General features: G+C 39.8%; 1 protein-coding gene across 1 annotated transcript; it reads left to right on the top strand.

Annotated features, from left to right (window-relative positions):
* Positions 1 to 6,634: 6,634 nt before the first annotated feature.
* galr2b (galanin receptor 2b) lies at positions 6,635 to 18,142 on the top strand. Its single transcript, XM_020094458.2, has 3 exons — positions 6,635 to 6,809; positions 9,883 to 10,265; positions 15,492 to 18,142. Exons 2-3 carry the CDS (start codon positions 9,892 to 9,894, stop codon positions 16,252 to 16,254), a joined length of 1,137 nt encoding a protein of 378 aa, XP_019950017.1. The 5' UTR covers positions 6,635 to 6,809; positions 9,883 to 9,891; the 3' UTR covers positions 16,255 to 18,142.
* Positions 18,143 to 19,642: the final 1,500 nt, after the last annotated feature.

Consider the following 19,642-nt stretch of genomic DNA (forward strand, 5'->3'; position numbering starts at 1 on the left):
TTAATAGCTGTAACATTTGGTGCGATGGCATATTTAATGTATGTTTTTTTATCCACTCTTCTGCCTCAAAGTGGTTTCATTACATTGGGTTTGCTGAAGCAATAGAGCAGCTCCCAGGGGTGAAGTGTATCTTTCATTTACAGAGGGTTCCGCTGAGTATGAAGACCTCTGTGCTTCTGCAGCAGCCGTTTCCTCTCAGGTGTAAAAGAGTAAGAAGAACTGAAGTGTTCATTGTTGCTCTGAAACTACAGAAGATACAGAGATTATTCTCAGTGACTAAAAACAGCGTGTGGACCAGATAAGAAACATTACTGCCCCCGGAGCCCCGTCACTTTTGTTTTCAACGTCTAAAAGAAGCCTATTTCTCAGCGACCATCACAAATACCATCGGGCAAAAGAAAAATAATTAGCGTAGTATAAATCTGCGGAGCTCATTGGTGATTGGTGAAGTGTTAAATCATATGAGGAACCAAACATATGCTTCTTTATGGTAAAGTCAGAATCAATACAAACTTGAGTTGCACTTGTTGTAGTGTATTCCTCCGCCAAGGCCAAACAGTCCGACACGCCAGGTGGAGATATAACAAAAATAACTTTTTCTAGTGTCAGCGACCACTTAAAGTGCTTCACAGTACAAGTCACATTCTCAGATTCATGCAAGGCACATCTGTCATGGTCCATTTGAGATTCAGTGTCTTACCCAAGTATACTTCAGAATGCAGTCATGAGCAATCTGGTATTGAACCTAGCTTTCTGGTTAGTGGACCATCCACCCTACCTCTTGAGCCACTAAATCTCTATCCATGCTAAAATTAAATGGATTCCTTTCAGGCTCAGGAGTGTTTTTTCCAACCTACACAATCTTTCATGTTCACTATCAGATTTTCTATTAAACTATATCACAGATACACTTTTACTGCGCTCTGACTGAACTTAGGTTATCATTTTTTTTCAATATTTATGATTCTTACTGTCCAGTGATCAAACACTCAAACATAATTTCTATCAACAACAGAAGCTCTATTTCTCCATGATTTTCAATGTTATTAAATGACGAGGTTTGAATTTTTGGTTTTCAAACTGAGGCAGTGATCTGAAGAACTGGAACATTTCCCGTGTGTTGACATCCAATCTTCCATCATCATAAATTAAGTATGAGTCACACTGTGCTCATCTTCCTGTTTGAAGTGGTGTGTGTGACTGCTTCCTTTTCCTGTCCATCAATTACTGTCAGTGATTTGTTGAAGGGTTCTCCATGGAGCTGGGGGTTTAGTATGAGTGAGACTCTTACACACATGGGGCTTTAATCTGAGGAGCCACTGTTTCCCTGATGTCGGGTAGATGGTGGCATTTCTCCAGCTCAGCCTGAGCCCCACGGAGTGAGCACAGTACGGGTTAGCATCATCTGCTGCATGTGAACCATCACTTTTCAATATTGGGAACTGGTGAAATTCAGAAATGATGAATGGCACAAATGTGGGACGCATGTGGCTGAGGGTGTAGAGCGGCCGTCATCTAACCAGAAGGATGGCTGTTTGATCCCAGAACTTCCCATCTGCATCTGTCAGAAGTGTCCCCTGAACAGCACAGAGGTGGTAATTGAAAAGATTTACCAAAAGCAACATCTTCTTTAGGTTTCTATGACAACCTTGTATACAACATCGACTGTAGTGGTTTTTATGACAACTTTGTACACAACATCATCTGAAACGGTTTCTATGACAACCTTGTATGTATGTGGCAGGGAGTTGGACTGACCCATGGCAGCAATCTACAATTTAACACTGTTATTTTCAATATGCAATCAAACCCATTTTATTATTGCGAAAAGACCTCTGAACCTAAATCACTGTTTTGCTGTGGATGTCTCTAAATGGCTTGTTGGTATGAACGTAGGCATTAATGCTTGTTTATCTCATAAGGGCCCGAGCACATTTATGTAAATATTATTTGATTCTATGAAATAGCACATGAAATCTGTTGGTTATACTGGGAATAACCAGCAGAGGTTCGTCCACAGATTTCCATTCTTAGAGTCAATGGGCCCCATTCACCGATCATTTCTTCAGTTTTGCTTAAATTGGTTCAGATTCATGAGGTGCAGTGCCACGCTCGCACACAAAAATCACAGACAAGTCAAGAAATCAAACCTTCTTTCTAATCCAAAATTTTATCTTTATTTTAGTGTTTTTAATATTTGAACCTTATTGCAAAAGTATTCTCAATGTTGTTGTTTTTGTAAGCATTGTGAAATCTTTGCTATTTCTGTGACATTTTGTTCTTATGTTAATAGAAACCGATCCAGTATATGCACTTCTGGAAGTAGCATCTCTGATGTCTGTGCATTTGTTTCAAATACCTGTACAGTGTGTTCCTGATCCTGGTTCACGTGCATCTTACTTTCTTTCTTAATATTTCTCGCTCAGCCCTGAACAGCGTACTTACTCTTACTGCCATCCACCACGTTTCAATATCTTAAAATTTACCGGCACTATTAATTCTTTGACACTTTTCTCATTCTGAGTGAGTCATCATTCACAGCAAGTGCAGCCTTGAGAGCTTCTCACTCAGTTTGGTTTGAATAGAATTGACTGTGAACGCCGTAAATACTGACTTTTCTTTTCAGAATGAATAATGTTATGAATCATCAACATTGTGGTTAGATTCCATTGTGCTCAACAGACAGTTCCAACATTCAAATTCCAAGTGGTGATGTTATAAATCGATGCATGTGAACCACTCAGATCTGTGCTGGCCTTGTTTTAGTTCAATTCACAGTCAGTTTACTTCTTCCCAATGGTAAAGACCTAGAACTGAGGCGGCTCAAACACTCCCACGTATCCTGAACACACTAACTGCTCATCCCGCAGTGTGTTGCATCATAATCACTGTGTCTCTCTCAGCTCTGAGAGACGATGTGATACAAGAAGAACAAGAGACTGAGTTATTAATACAAACTTATTTCCATTGCATATACTTCTACTCTATTACACATGAGATGGAAATGTTGTTTTTTACTTCACATAATGCTACATAAAATAAATTGCACAGTGAAGCATAAAAAAATGGCTTTCATAGTACTGCCATGCAAGATAGTATCCATTCAGATTTACCTTTAGCCTCAGCGAACCCTCAAGTTCAGCCTGTAACAATGATCACAAGGCCAAAACACTTGATGACACTAAGGTGCACAACTAAAGTTATGTCCCTAACATCGTCTGGTGGTCGCTGACACCTGCTAACACCTACTGGTAGTTGGCAAATTATTTTGTGCAGAAGACCTTCAAACGTACAATGGTTATTCACCATCTTACCCATTATTAAAATATTAAGTTATTCATTGATAAGGGCTGAATTTTTCATTCACAAATTCCATTGTTAAAATTACAGTCAAATTCTAAAATAATACCTTCAGCACATTTTATATATGAATTCCACTGTATGCAGTGGGCTGAATGCATATAGGCACAGTGTTATATTTCCAGGGATGGCCTGTGTTGATGGCACAATGTCTAATTAATGTCTGTTCCAGGTAATTGAGTTGAGGACATCCTTTTTTTTTTTTTTTATCTCGGAGCTGTTGCATCTTGAAGTGATTGAGTCTGACAGTATTTTTGGCACACTTTTATTACCAGAGCTGTTCAAAACTGATGCTGTTATTCGTACATGCCACATACACAGTGGCTGCATGTCACTGCAAAAATATTCTATACCTGTTCTGGTACAGCATCTCTGAGGACAATAAATCAATTTTAGTTGCAATTAATAAAACTTTTTTTAAAGGATTCACTCTTGCCATTTTCTTTGTTTAATCTTAAAAGGATGGAAAACTGTTGTCACATCCTTGATTTCAATTATAGAGCAACAGAGCAATAGAGCAATTTACTTTTGCTGGCAAGCAGAGACTGTGGTTAAGTGTGAGGTTTTAATCTAGCAGAAGAAATATATTGTCTCATACACTCAGCCTCAAGCTGCTTTTGAATAATTCACTAATGCATAGTATTCCTATATCCCAGACCTTTTTGTAAACCGTCACAACGGTCCTTGTGTTCCGAGGTGGAAATCAATGGTTTCATGGTTGCCATGGAAACCCCAACACGAAACAACACCCAGAGGTATTCCTGAATGTTAATTTGCTGTTCAGGCCGAAAATCTGAAATCCATCATCGACCAGAACTGAGCCGTCTGCCTCAGCCTCTGTTCTCTCTATCCCTCTAAAAAGAGGGTGGAGCTGTTACATAAGGAGCCAGTGGAAAGATGGATTTATTTTAACTGGAATGAACCCACTAACTTTGCTCTTTTTGTTTTTTGTCAGAGGCTGTTGATGCATTAACGATAAGATGCTGAAAATGAAAAAGATTAAAGGTTTTTATTTGTGTGTTTGAGCAATACAGTACATTTCTTAAAATACATTTAAGACAGAATATGGAGAAACCAGTCAGTGTGACAATAACTCACAATTATAGTGGTATATAAATCAAGATGATGTGAAGTCATGGATGAATAAGCATGTTTTCTTTTTACAGGTAGCGGCTCAGTGTGGACATGATCTTCCGTCCCTGCAGTTTTGCCCGTGTCACAGAGTTTGTTGATGGATGAGAGCTGACAGCAGTGAAGACAACATGTTTGGAACAGGAGGAGGCATAAAATGTGTCAGACTGATGGTCGTGAGGCTGAATCTCCATGTTACTCAGGAGTCAGGATCCTCAGCCAAGTCAGCCGCTGCAGGGAGAGAACACAACCGCCAGACACTGTTGAGTCGTGATAAGTTGTTTTTATTCTTGTCTCAGTTTACAGTGGAACCAGTGAGTAAATAAAAAGAGATGAAACTCAGTGCTTCAGCTAACAGCGGGTGGTTGACTTGTTGCGGCTTCTCTCTTGCATGAGGTTGCTCTCCACTCTAATTAGGGATCCGTGCGCACAGAAGTAAATTAGCATTCTTGCTAGAATCTGGCATGTTTATGTGTAGTGTTTTTAAATTGATGTTCATTAACATGCTCTGTCCCTATCAAATAAATAAATAAAAAAGAAACATAGATCCTTCATTAGCTTTGGCAGTTTGATGGATGGGTGGGTGGCAGGAGAAGCAATGACTGATATAATAGGGGCAGAACAAAACACGAGGAGCTCACATCTACGTGTGGATGTTACAATCTGATAGAAAATCATTTAAGACTAATTAAACCACAGAGTGTTTATAAAGATTCATGACGTGTCTCCACTTCCACCCACTACCCAGAAAGGAGGCCAGAATATATCCTGGATACGAATGTCGCCATCTTGTGCTAAAGACGTAATTTTAAGACAAAGTCTACGTCGTAGCAATTGGTGGATGAAACACCGGTCCAATGTAGGTCCTGCTGATACATCGCTACATGTGCTCAAGAAATCCCAATCAGTTTAAGCTGTGAATCATTAAAAAGAATTGAACACGTACTGAAAATCTGTAAATGACAGAAATCCTCTTTGAAAACTAAAATATTAATGGGGCCATCTTCCCCATGATGTCAGTGAAGTAGTGATCAGGGGTTGCAGCCGCATTATTGAGATCCCACATATACACATGGTTGAACAATCGCATTTCAATCTTGGGAAAACACTTATTTGGAGTGTACTTTGACATTTTAGTTTGCTCCATGTCCCATGAACTAACATGGGGGAGGCTGGGTTTATGAGCCCATATTACAGACGGCCATCAGGGGGCGATAGAGATGCTTTGGCTTCATTTTTCAGTCACGTCATCCATGTTAAATTCAGTCTGTGATCATGACGAGATGAATCGAAACTTTGAATACACTCAGTGATGATGGTCCTGTCACATGTTGTGTAGAATGAGTCATTTCTTGCTGCTTGTGTACTCTTGACTCATCTGAATACTCGCCACCACACTTTATTGTCTCTACACCGTATTGCACAATCCCTCCCCTGGTGCTTATAGAACTTTTTTTATATTTCATTTTGTTTCCTATTTTTATATTTTTTAAATGTGCATAAAGAAGCAAACATAGCCTGAAACACAAGATTTGACAACCACACCGGGATCATTCTGACGAAATTCTGCACCTTCATTTAAAAAAGTGTTACAAACATTAACTTTGTGAGTAATCTGTGCTTGGAACTAGAGGAGGTTATAATGTGAACATGAATCATTTTATAATTAAAAGTACTAGTGGATTAGTAGAGATCGGTGGTTTGATTTTCTGTGACTGAGCTGGGATCAGTGATGTCACCTGCCTCCTTTACATTTAAAAACCTGACACTGACATTACCTTCTAATTAAAGCTCTAACAATATGCACACAGACAATATTGTTGTTTTTCCTGTGCCGGCAGGGCATTGAATTGATTTGATAAATTGAGCTTGCAGGCGATGGCTTCACTAGTTCCTCAACAAGCCGTATTAAAGATTCATGCACAGCCTTTTGTGTAGATCGTCTGATTTGAATGCATGTGCATTCTCTTCGTACAATGAATGCTGCTCAAAGGTTATTTGTCAATGAACCCTGATAATGCAGCTGACTGTGAATAGATTGTCTCAGCTTCCCTCCATACCTGCACTGTGCAATCCTTTTTTTTTTTCCTGCAGTGAAGTGTGAGAATTAAAGTGAATATGCTGGAGGAGGGGGGGAGGAGTCTTGATAGGAGGGAGAGGGGGTGGAGGAGAATGAGATACCAGCAAAAGAGGCAGACCGTGTACAGTGCACTCTGAGGCTTCAGTGTGGGGAGTATGTGCGTCTTAACACACAGGGAGTGTCGTTCCTGATCCGAGAAGAGCGTTGTGGATGCTGTCCACCCATCATCACCAGCCCGGTAGGTTTATCACAGTGCCTGCTCTGCATGCTGATCCTCATCCAGCTGCTCCTGCAGGAAAGAGAACATCTAAGAACATCTGAGAACATCTGAGAACATCTTTAACATTTGCAATTCAGATCTATGATGCACATTGTCAGTGTTTTCTTTTTTTAATCATTTGCAGCACACAGACATATGATTGCTGTTTGTCTGATGTGGAATGCATCACAAAAATAAGATAACCTGTATTTTACTGTAGCTCTGTTACTCATGGATTAAGATGAATGTGGCAATGCAGTGTGTTGCCTTATATCTGTGGCTGCTGTTTTAATGCAGAATCCTCTCCTGTCAAAAAATGAAGATGTTTTCCCTTATCCTCCTCTTCCTCCTCCTCTGGCACCGCTGTTTCCCCTCATTTGTTTTGTTTCAGAAAATTCCAATTATACGCTCACATCCAACACAGCTACTCCAGCCAAAGTCTAAAAAAAATCCCACAACCTGTCAGATCCCACACTTCATGACAAGCTAATAAAGCTCCTCGGTGTCGATCCCTGTTTACTCTGATCCCTCATGATACCCCGGCACATGTCTGCACAGGCTGGAGTCTCCCAGCCTTGATACCTTATTGCAGTCAGAGATTTAATATCACTTTAGATTTTTTATCCCTGGCCTGCAATGAGGAGGACAATCAGACGCTGCTGCTGAAATCAGGCGTGGGAACAAAGCAAAAATTCCTCTGCAGCAGCAACCAGCTTTCAGTCCCTCTTCCCTGATCCTCACTTTAGAGCATCTTTCATTTGCTGTCAACCTCTTAATTTTTACCCTGAGTCACAATTCTGATTATGAGACTGGCAGAAGTGTTAATACTCGGTGGATGTTGAAAGTTTAATAATGTTTAAATAATTAATTTGGAGATAGATCATTGCTGGGATTTGAGAAATGGAGGCAGAAAAAGCCTTGGGGAATGATGTAACAATAAATTGATTTATTTTTTGATTTATTTACAAGTGGCTTTGTTGCAGCCTGAGCATCAAAAATCTTTTTGTACTGTCATTGAAATGAGGCATTAAGTTATCATACAGCGTGGCTTTTATGTAAATAAAAGTGGTTCATTTAGATGGAACAATAAGCATTAAAAACCTTCAGATCATCAGAAATGTTGTTTGAATTGTTTCCTGACTGGAAATTGCAACCACAACACAACATCTGTGTTGGAGATGGAGGCACTAACTCTTACAGCGTGAGCGAAAATGCCTGCATAGATTTTGTTTTGACTCCCTGACAACAAAATGTAATTTCTAAGAGCTGTTTCTTGAAGGTGACACAACATGGAGAAGTAATTTGTCGATGGATAAAAGTGTTGCTTTGAAGTCTATACAGAGCAGGATAATGTCTTCCTGTTTTTCTCTAGAAATAGGCTTGAAGAGCTGATGATAACACACTTGAACTAAGTACACTGCATCTTCTTCCAGTTGCTCATTATCTCTGGTACACCAAAGCATATGGAGTGCAATTTCCTGTGATCTCGACATCACTGTGGAGGAGCCTGCTCTCGACAAACCTCAGGTAAATACTTGTTCAACTTGTGTTTTGAAGGATATAGCGTGGTGTTGATTATTTCACTCTCAATTTCCAATCTGATCCAGAATTTTTACTTCCGCCAAGGAGGTGATGTTTCCACCCTCGTCCATTTTGTTTTTTGTCGGTTGGTTGGTTTGTTTGTAAGCAAGATTACACAAAAACTACAGAACTACAAAATTCGGCGAAAGGATACAGTATGAGTCAACAGAACTTCTTTATCCCTTTCCTTAACATTTTCTTTTATTTCTCTGAGAATAATTCATGGATCTCGAGGCACATTTCAGTATCTGATGAGTGTGGGACATTTGTTGCAGCTTTAAGTGAATTAAGGAGACTTCAGGCCTTGGAGAAGGTTTGTGTTCTACTGTTCTACTTTTTTTATTTTACTGAGTGGCTTCCTAAATGATGCCATGGTTAAATTCCATGGAGACCGAACCAACACACTGACAATAGCATCGAGTCACGACCAGGAAAAAACCAAAGCCACATGATTTAACCACTGTGCCACAGATTGGACTCTAATGGATTAGATTGAATCAAGTGTTTGGACACACTGCCTTGTGTGTGTGTGCGTGTCTCTATCGTCATCACCATCAAGAGCAGCTCTTTACTTTGAAGCTCCAATTTTGCACCACTCACCATTCAGCAAAATGAGGGTTTGACAAATCCCCAAAAAAGCCTGTGAGTGGAAACTGACGTCATCGGGAACATCATTCTGTAAAACTGGGATGTCTCAGAAGCTGTTACACAACAATGGTAACCGGTCAGACAAAGCTCACCGTATAGACGCTCAATTACGATGTGTTCTCGACTGAAAGCAGAGGGCCCACAGCAAAGATCATTTCCTGGTTGAGGTGGTGTGGGATTTAAACAGCTGCTGAAAGTGGCTGAGCCCACTTACACGAAAATGATCAGGGTTTCTATTTAAAGCCAACAAATTGCGGTAGTGTGTGAAATCTTCATTTCAAATGTGACTCTCTTTCACTTTCAGTAAAATAGGAATATAGCAGCAACATTCCCATTGGAAAGATGACATTAAGACACATGTGTCTCCTGCATTGGAAATTTACTTGTTGTTAAACATAAAATATTCCCAGCAGGCAGCTGATAAAAGGTCAGCAGCAAATAAACAGCAGCTTCTCATTCTTGTCTTATGACCTTGGCCTTGTGAGATGAATCATTTTTCAACCCTTCCCTCGATTTCTCAGAGAATGATTCATGGATCGAGATGAAAAAAAAAAAAACTGACATATTTAGGGGACTGATATTTGTGAGTTTGTGCAATTTGGTACAGATCCAAATCAAATCTGGTTTGTACTGATTGACATTCACGTGCACCATTGTCCACCTTTTTGCCTTATTTGAAAAATGTGTCAATAAACGTCCCTTCCCTCGTCGTACAAACCATGCACCCTGATTTCAAGATTTCTACCCTGACAACTTCTTAAAGCTCCAGGAGAGTGATTTAAATTCCTCTTGACACAGGTGCCTCTCTCTTCTCCTGTTTCAGACTTTCAAAATGTCAGATTTTGAGAATTTCAGCAAGCCGGGGGGGCAGGCGAACATGTCTGAGAGCTACCAGCTGAACCCCACCAGCGTGATCGTGTCGGTGGTCTTCTCCCTCATCTTCCTGCTGGGAACCGTCGGCAACAGCCTGGTGCTGGCCGTGCTGCTGCGGAGCGGCCAGGTCGGATACAACACGACCAACCTCTTCATACTCAACCTGAGCGTGGCCGACTTCTTCTTCATCATCTTCTGCGTCCCTTTCCAAGCCACCATCTACTCCCTGGAGGGGTGGGTGTTTGGCTCCTTCATGTGCAAGGTGGTGCACTTCTTCATCAACCTCACCATGTACGCCAGCAGCTTCACGCTCGCCGCCGTCTCTGTTGACAGGTTTGTGACCCAATAACAACCACAGCGAAAAAGGTGGTAATTTCTTATATGCAGATTCAAAATGATTTGAACAAATTATCGTACATGGATGTACGCTATTATGTATCCATGTACATAATGGCGAGTGTGGTTTGTTTATGTATTTTAAACAGACAATGCACATTAATTAGCATACTCCAGTCCAACGTGTAAATGAGAGAGCAGTGGAGATAATGGCCTGTATTGATTGTGCTGTTTTTTTTACATTAGGGCCAAATTTCCCATAAGGCCCTCTGCTCCCTGCTGCAGGGTTAATACAACCAGGGCTGCAGCTAATTATGACACATAATATAATTCTTTCTGATGAGATGGAACCTCATTTATACTTTTTTGCTCAATAAGAGACTTTGTTTATTAATTGTAATAATAATAATTAATATTATTTGGATTATTTAGTTATTTCTTTGCATTTTTTACTATTCAATGTGAGGAGGAAATATCTGGTCTCAAAGTCACTCACTGAGAGGATTAATAATTGCACTCATACGTCTGTTTTGATGATTAAATACAGTAATTCCTTCCCTTGAATCAATTCATTCTTAAATCTGAATTATTATTCATGGGAATGGATCACTAAATGCACTTTAATTAATTCCTTCAGAACAAAGCTGTAGTCATCAGCTTCATTACGTTGGTCTTTGTATCCTCTTCACCCTCACAATGTTTTTCTTTTTATTGATTTCAAACTCTGATACATGGACTTACTTTGCACAAAATATCGTCTTATCTCTGACACCTTAAAGGATCTTAATGCATCCGTCGTCCAGTTTTTCAAAAGGTTGTTTTCGGGGTCCTGGTGTGGTAAAGGGCAAACAGTCGTTCTCCAGAGAGTACACACTGGAGGAAATGACTTAAGATGTTGAATGGAGATAATCACTAAAAGGCACGAGTACAGATCTGAGAGAGAAGTTTTGAAAGGTTTGTTTGATCAGCGTCACTTCAGCAGATATTCTAGTGGAAACATCACAGAGGCTTTTAGACACCCAATGAGAAACAGTTTCTACAAAAGGTACGAGACTTACTGTAAACCTCAATACACTTGAATAAGTCATGTTGCTCACAATTGTTGAATTTACACAGAAGTGTTTATTGTACTGCTTTCTTACACAATCTCAATAACAACTTTCTATGCCATTCTAGTATGTGCCACCGAGATCCGAGCATTGGATCAGTGTTGTCTGAAAGCAGAGCAGTACTTTTTCTTCCAAAAATAGTAATCCATTTTTATCGATCTGTTCTCAGCTTGGTCATCAACAGCTACGTGTTCTGAATAATCCAGTAGTTTTATGTGAGGCTTGATACGGCAAGTTTTGTTTGTCCCCACTTTGTTCATTTTGATTTCTTTGACTCTTGTGCTTTATCACATGAACTCAGAGTTGCGTGCAATTGCATATATTTTTCTCATCTGAAGATTAAAAGGAAAAACTCTGGTAACATCAAGAACGACAAGAGCCCAGAGGAGCACTTTTAATAGAATTATTAAAAGAGATGCTGAATCTGTAATTGAATATCAAATGAGAGAATCATGCATTATTCCTCAGCTGAAAATGATATCCCTCTCTCAGTGTGAGCCTTGGGCCGTCATTATATTTGTTTGGCAAGATTATCAGCTCGGTCAATATGGACAGAGTCAGTGCACAGCTGCCCTCTGCAGCAGACGCCCTCTGCTCCCTCTGAAGACTTCAATATATATTCTAACAAGGCAGCTGAGAAGCCTTTCTTTGATTTCCTGAAGGCTTACACCATAGTTACTACTTGTTTACACTAAACCTTAAAACATGTTCTCAACTTAAAATACTTAAAAGACTATGATCTATCTTGTGCTTTTTGTCCGCATCAGGAAGACAAGTTCCCACACACACACACACACGCACACACACACACACACACACACACACACACACTGTCACAGGTCACCGTGGGGACTTAACATAGACTTACATTAATTTCCTGGAGACTTAACCTCTCTCTAACCCTAACCTTAACCTTCGTATACACCTAGCAAACTCAAACACACACACACACACACAGGTCACCCAAGGGACTCACTACTACATCAACTTTCTCTCTTTTCTGGAGACCCTAATCGTAAGATTAGATTAGATTAGATTAGATTCAACTTTATTGTCATTGTACAGAGTACAGGTACTGAGACAACGAAATGCAGTTTAGCATCTAACCAGAGTGCAAAATAGCAATAAAAGTGCAGAGTCTGTGCATATGTAAAGTGGAATAATTGAATAAATAAGATATATACAGTAAGAGTTGGGTAAAAAAAAAAGAACAGAATTGGGACTAGCAGCAATTGAGGTAGGTAAGTACGGTTAATACAGTAAAACAGTAAAACAGCAAAATAGTATTTTAAGTACAGGTAAAAAAAGACATTTTTGTGCAAATGTTCAATGTGCAAATGTTCAATGTGTTCAATGTTCAACCCCCAACACACACACACACACACACACACACACACACACACACTCCTTTAATGGTAAATAATATGTTGTGAGTGCTACCCTGAGGCGCATCATATGTTTACAGTGATTTTTTGTAACAGATATATCCACCGTGAAAATGATTCCATTTAAAACAAACAGCTTAATTTCCTTTAATCAGGAAGCTCATTTGCACTCACCATCTGTAAACAAATACTTGAGATCCAGTGTAGCAGCACAAAAACACACATACATATACTATGCAGAATTAATCAGTTCATAAAAACAATGAAAGTGCATTGAGAATGCAATTACAATATATAAAGAGACGTCTGTCCTCTCATTCACCACATGTCCCAGTCTGCTTTTCCACAGACTAATTGGTTTCGGATTCAGCGAAACATAATTAAAGAAGTGAAACAGATTGTCAATTAATTCATGTTTTTTGTGTAAAGCTGTAAAGTCCAGTCAAGCGTACAGAGAAATATCTGAGTGCTTGCAGTTCCCAAAAGTCGCTGAGCCGCCATGTGTGACGAGTAGGTTCAAAGTGTCTCTTTTTGCCTTTCATCTTGAAGGCAAAGTCTCTGGTCCCATTTCACTGAGCTGTCACTGATCGGAGAGAATATTTTCTTTGCTCCTGGAGATTTTCCAGTTGCAGTTGTGACATACAGGGAGGACATGGATTTTCAGCAGCTTAATGCTGCGTTCCATTTCACCTCGGAGCTCAGCCCTCGGAATAACCCTAGTTAATGGGATTTGTTGACAAAACCAGTTCATAATAGAGCATTATGCTGCTTTTCACTCATACTAACACCGTAGTAACACATCCAGAGACTTTAATTGGTACAGTACTATGTGTGCGACACATTTAATGACAGAAGTGCCAATAAACAATAAAAACTATAGCTTTCACTACTGTTGATACACGGACCGGCCATCTTGGATTTTGAAGTTGGGGGTGGTGAGGTGAGGTGCTGAGGGGGCGCTCCCAGTTGCAACTTCAGGCTTGAAGGTGGAAAGCTGAACAAACCAGCAGGTATAGATGTGAAAAAACATCTAGCCTCATGATAGCATGCGGTGTGCGCTGGGATTTATCGCCCACCTGCTCGGCAACATCAAAAGCAAAGCACACGGCGGCTCGGTCATGTTCGATGCCATTGTCCTAGTTTTACCAAGCAATGCAAGCGAGAGCCGATCCTATTGAAATGCCTGAAAAAGCCCCCCCTCTGTGTATATTGCAGTCAGTTTGACATATTTCCCAAAGGTGGCTTTCATTCAATAAAACCCACCAACTGCTGCAGCGTGAATGATTATGATTCAACACAGAGGCTCCGGTGTGAGCTCTCTGCTTGTAACAGTGAATGTGGAGGTGGCAGCATCCTTAAGTGCTTTTTCTTTTCATACACATCAAACTGCTGATGAAACCAAAATCTATTTATTTTACGTCCATTCACTATGTGTGATGTATCCAATACAGGGTGAGACTTTGAATCCAGAAAACAAAAGGAAATGTGTGCTGGAGTTGTAGTGATGATTTAATCTGGATTTAGACTAAATTTTATTGAATGAATCTCAAATTAAATAAGCAGACTTCATAAAAAATGATTTAGTTAATATCAATTAATAAGCAAGAAATCTGTAAGCATGTATCCAAGAGGACAATCCATGGGGATAGGGACGATATCATGAGTTTAAAGGTGTATTTAAGTATATTAGGGTCACTTAAAGGGAAAGATTTCAAGTCGGAACATTACAAGTTGTGATATTTTGAGAAAAAATAAATTTCTTATATCGTGAAAAGAAAATTGTTATTTTACAAGAATTACGTTGAAATATTATGAGAAAAAAAGTTGTAATAATACAAGAACAAAGTTGTAATATCAAGAGAATAAAATCATAATACCATGAGACAAAAGTCATAATTTAGGCTCCATGTCATGTTAGAGGGAGGCTATCAGAAAATCAGTCTGTCGCTTGTTGCCGAGGAAACTGGTAGTGGTCGACTGCCAGTGATTTGTGTCCAACATTGTTTTTGAAATGTTTTTCACAAGGGCCCTTGTATTGCATGGAACAATATAAACACAAGGTAATATGAAAAATTGTTTTCACAATACAAACAAGATTAAGGAGAGCACTTGGAGAGATATTGCCATTGCAAAGACAAAAATCTTGAAAATTGCAAAGACAGTGGAAGAATTGCACAGTTTAAACTCGATCACAGTGCAGATGTTTATCAGTTTTCTGGTGATTGGGGTCGACTGGGAGAGGAACTGGTCGAAAAGTCTGGAGCAGCAGGAAGGAACCACCTGAAAAACCTCTCCTTCACACACTTCAGGTCAATCAGTGTGTGATGGTGTCCTGCAGGGAGTGGAACTGGTGTCCAATCAGAGTTGATGGCTTAGCTCTCACTCTCCTCCCTCCCACCTCCTCTGCTGGGTCGAGAGGGCATCATAAAACCGAGCTGGAATACAAATCTCTTCCTGTCCGCTGTCAAGATGTTGGTGCCCCAGCAGAGTCATGAAAGGTCCTCAGGGGCGCCCCCTGTAGTCAACATCACTCGGCTAATGGACTAATACATTGTTATATGCTGTAGTTTTTGTCATTTTATTTACAAGGACATAAAGGCATTTGTTTTAAGTCAATTATTTATACTTTAATGTCAGCTTTAATCTTGGAATTACAATAATTACACCTTCTTAGCCTAAAAGACAGCACAGCACCTGCTCAGCATATTGTTTTGTTGTTTTCTTTATAGGTATCTGGCCATTCGCTACCCACTCCGCTCCAGAGAACTACGAACCCCTTGTAACGCTGTGGTTGCCATGGTGATCATCTGGGGTCTCTCGCTGGTCTTTGCGGGTCCGTACCTCAGCTACTACGACCTGATTGACTTCGCCAACAGTACCGTGTGCATCCCCGGCTGGGAGGAGCAGAACCGTAAGGTGCTGGACACGTGCACTTTCCTGGTCGGCTACGTCATCCCCGTGCTCATCGTGAGCCTCTCATACACGCGGACCATCAAGTACCTGTGGACGGCCGTTGACCCTCTGGACGGCATGTCGGAGTCCAAGAGGGCCAAACGCAAAGTCACCAAAATGATCATCATCGTCACCGTGCTCTTCTGCATATGCTGGCTGCCGTACCACGTGGTGATCCTGTGCTACCTCTACGGGGACTTCCCCTTCAATCAGACCACCTACGCCTTCAGGCTTCTCTCTCACTGCATGGCCTACGCCAACTCCTGCGTCAACCCCATCGTGTACGCTCTGGTGTCCAAGCACTTTCGCAAGGGCTTCAAGAAAGTGTTCAGCTGCATCCTCAGCAAAAACGGGAGGAATAAGGTTCACGTGGTGCACGTGGCCAACACCGTACCCGGGTTCGAGGCGGGCTCCACGGAGGTGTCGCAGATGAACGAGGAGAACATACGACAGAATGAATGTGAGATGATCAACAGGCCGATCGCGGAGCCAAGAGAGGCCACGGTGACACTCAATTTGCCCTTTCAGCGGCAGACTTGACGACTGATTCGGCTTCGCTTACAGGCTCAGCACAGATTGCCTTTAGTAGAACAAAAACATTGCAGCTAATATTTTAAACAGAAATGTGTAAAATTCACAATATGCTAATGTTTGGTGGCAAACAGGGGAATAGATAATCAAATGATTCACGCACAAACATACAGTATTACACATATTTTTTTACTTTACCATCGACTGTAAATAAAGATGGAAGCGTCTGTATATTAATGAAGATAAAATATCGTAGATGTGGGTCCCACCCTGTTGAGCTTTTAATGTAATTTGGAAATGTGTGTGCAGTAGTGGTTGTGGTGTGACATTTCACCCTTTTCCTTATCATCAAAAACATTTAAACCAAACAAAACAGAAACATTCGATCCTGTGCCACCTAAAATGACAGTTTGGTCCATGTCCCATCTGCTATCATGGAGGGGGCGGGTTTCTGCCACCAGGGGGCCATCCAGATGATTTGGCTTCACTTTTGAAGAGCTGTCATGTCGTCCATCATTATATACAGTCCATGTGTTTGTACTACGAGTGAAAGTTTCTCAGTATTTCATCTGTCAATCATTTGCCTTAACCATGATTACTACACACTTTGGTATTTATTTAAAAACTCTTCAGTATCTGAGAATCGACACTTTAACAGTCCTTGTTCATAGCAACGCAAAATCTGTCTCATAGTGTTACAGTGTTTTTCAGCTTCACATAGTGAGAGGTATTAGCTGTGCAGGGAAATTCATCCAATCAACACCATTTGCTGTTGCTTTGACACTATACAGGGTTTGACGCAGGGTTAGAGTCACTGTTCATGCACATTAAGTTAAGAAGCAAGAAGGAATGACAATACTCTGCAAATCAAAGCTTTACCTCCACTGATGTGGGTCCATCCTGTGCAGGACTGTCACCACCACACTGTTGTTTCCACTAACATGAGCTGCTGCATCCGAAATCTTCAGTCTCATGATGATCTTTGACATGATTTCAACCTTCTCTGTTACTGAAGTTGTATATTCTTCTCTCTAAATGGAGCAGGATTTTCTTTAGTGTGTCTGTTTTGCACCGTGCATGCAGATGCTGCTCTGCCCTGTCAAGATATTACTGGTATCTTTGAATTATGTATGTTTTAACTTATATCTTGTTTACAAACAAATTCAAAATATATTCCAGCATATTTAAAATGTCTAAATTTGTTGTTTGATACATTCTGGTGTGAAGAATCAAAAGTGATGAAAAAAAAAGAAGAAGGAAAAAGAAGAGTTTATATATTTGATAAATAATATGAATTAAAAGTCATCTGGGAAGACTCAAGTCTTTTTCGGGAGCAACTTGAGAACTGATGATTTTCTTGCTTTACCTGCTTTTTGCAATGACTGTATTCACAGCATGTTTCTCTTTATAGTAAATGATTATATATTTAAATGAACATGTCTATCAATGAGTGCACCTGTGCATTTAAGAGTTGTGTATTTTAAAATGTGTGTATTCAATGTATTTAAAGCTGTGAAATGATTATGATCACTGACGTTGTTTACAGATCCGCAGCATCTCTCTCTCTCTCTCGCTGTATATGCTTGTGTCCTACCTCAGAGTTTTAAAAAGAAAAAAAAACATCTTCTCTTCGTTTTATTCTGTTTGTGTAAGATGCAATTTTCCCAACAGAGCGTTCTCGTGCTCAGACTGATTTACCACCAGTGTGTTTACTGTGCCCTTTGTATCTACGGATTATACATATTCAACATGTGTCTGTTTTGTTTCACCTTGTACAGTTTTCACGTGTAATAGCCTTTAGATTTCAATATATTCATATATTCAAATAGATATTCATAGAACAATTATTTGGAACACAATGTAATATGCACTTCAATGACCAAATAAAATATTTTTTGCTGTGAAGTTTTTAGTGAAGGTTTTATTCAATTGACAATTTGCATAAATGTGTGAAAACAGATTAACTTACACTTGAACTCTGGGCACATGCATATATATAAGCTATTGACTTCTGATCCATCTATCCATCTATCCATCTATCCATCTATCTATCTATCTATTTATCTATCTATCTCTATGCGAACATATTACTACATATTCATGTATATTGTAGCCTTGTGTTGTTGCTGTTTATTTTGCTGCAGGAATGAGACATGACGTTAAAATGCCTGTGCAGCATAACAAAGCAGATCCCTGAGAGATCACTGCCCAGTACAACACTTCACCTCGGCTGAGCATGTGTGGCAGAAAAAAAATCTACTGGAAAAATAAATCTCAACATGACAAGCTTCATTTTGTCAAAACCGCAATAGAATTATTCTGTGATGTCAATGGTTAATAAACTCATACCTTGATATAATAGATACATAGATATAATCATATCTATTATAACTGATATAATACATTTATATAAAATCCTTCCAATACTTAATATTCATTTACAGTCAAATATTGATTCTTAAATAAACTTTACAATAAACACAAGTGTTATCTGGCCATTGTATACATCATAGAATAATAATATTAATAAAAATCTTTATTCTGTGATAATGGAGTCATTTGGCCACTGGCTGTCAGTAAAAACACAAACGTTAAAGGTTAATGTTAAGATAAATGTTCGGCTGCTGAGGGAGAGAAGTTTGTACTGAAACCCTCGTCTTACACTTAACCTGACACTGTGTGCGTCTCCAAAGTGTGGACTGAGTGATTGTTCTTCTTTTTCTAAATTAATTATGTGATGTTAGATGTGATAACCTTGGCAGGGTCTGTGTTGGTGCTCTCCAGTAACCATGGTGAAATTAACCAGAGAGACAAGGGCCTAAAGGCAGCTGCAGTGTTTCATCAGCTAAACATATTATTAGAATCTGGACTATGAGAACACTTATGTAACTTCTACTTACTCTGACTATAGAGGTTTTAGCGGATCTGTTCTGCGACGATATGGAATCTGTAGAAAAGAACGTATCACAGCTATACAACATGTGACAAGAGGTCAATGGGTAGAGGGAAGGTTTGACCTGTGAGACCTTGACTGAATGGAAAACAATTAAGCAGCAGAAGAATAAAAAAAAGACCTTGTTTAGTTTTCTTTTACCAGATGTAACTGAAGAGTAATTGTATTGAGCAGCGGTGATGAGAGACTGAGTCGCCCTGTAGCAAGTAATAACCTAAAATAAAAGCAAAGGGAGAAACATTAGGGGAAGCGACTCAAAGATGTTGTTAAGGACGGCTGAAGATGCAGTTACAGCTGTGAACTGCAGGGTTAGAGGATATGAAGCAGCCAGTGGTGGAGTTAAAACAGTTCGACTTAGATTTGTCCAAAAAAAATTTAGGAGCTTCACATTTCCAGAGAGGTTTTTCTATTAATGTTCAAGAGTTTCTTTAATATGAAATCTTT

Source organism: Paralichthys olivaceus, chromosome 5 (genome assembly GCF_024713975.1).
Source record: "Paralichthys olivaceus isolate ysfri-2021 chromosome 5, ASM2471397v2, whole genome shotgun sequence".
Classification (NCBI taxonomy): domain Eukaryota; kingdom Metazoa; phylum Chordata; class Actinopteri; order Pleuronectiformes; family Paralichthyidae; genus Paralichthys; species Paralichthys olivaceus.

Bases quoted from the DNA above. Each gene is read 5' to 3' on its own strand.
- galr2b (XM_020094458.2), top strand. From the start codon at position 9,892: ATGTCAGATTTTGAGAATTTCAGCAAGCCGGGGGGGCAGGCGAACATG. The intron at 10,266-15,491 runs GTTTGTGACCCA...TTTTCTTTATAG, and splicing joins GCCGCCGTCTCTGTTGACAG to GTATCTGGCCATTCGCTACC.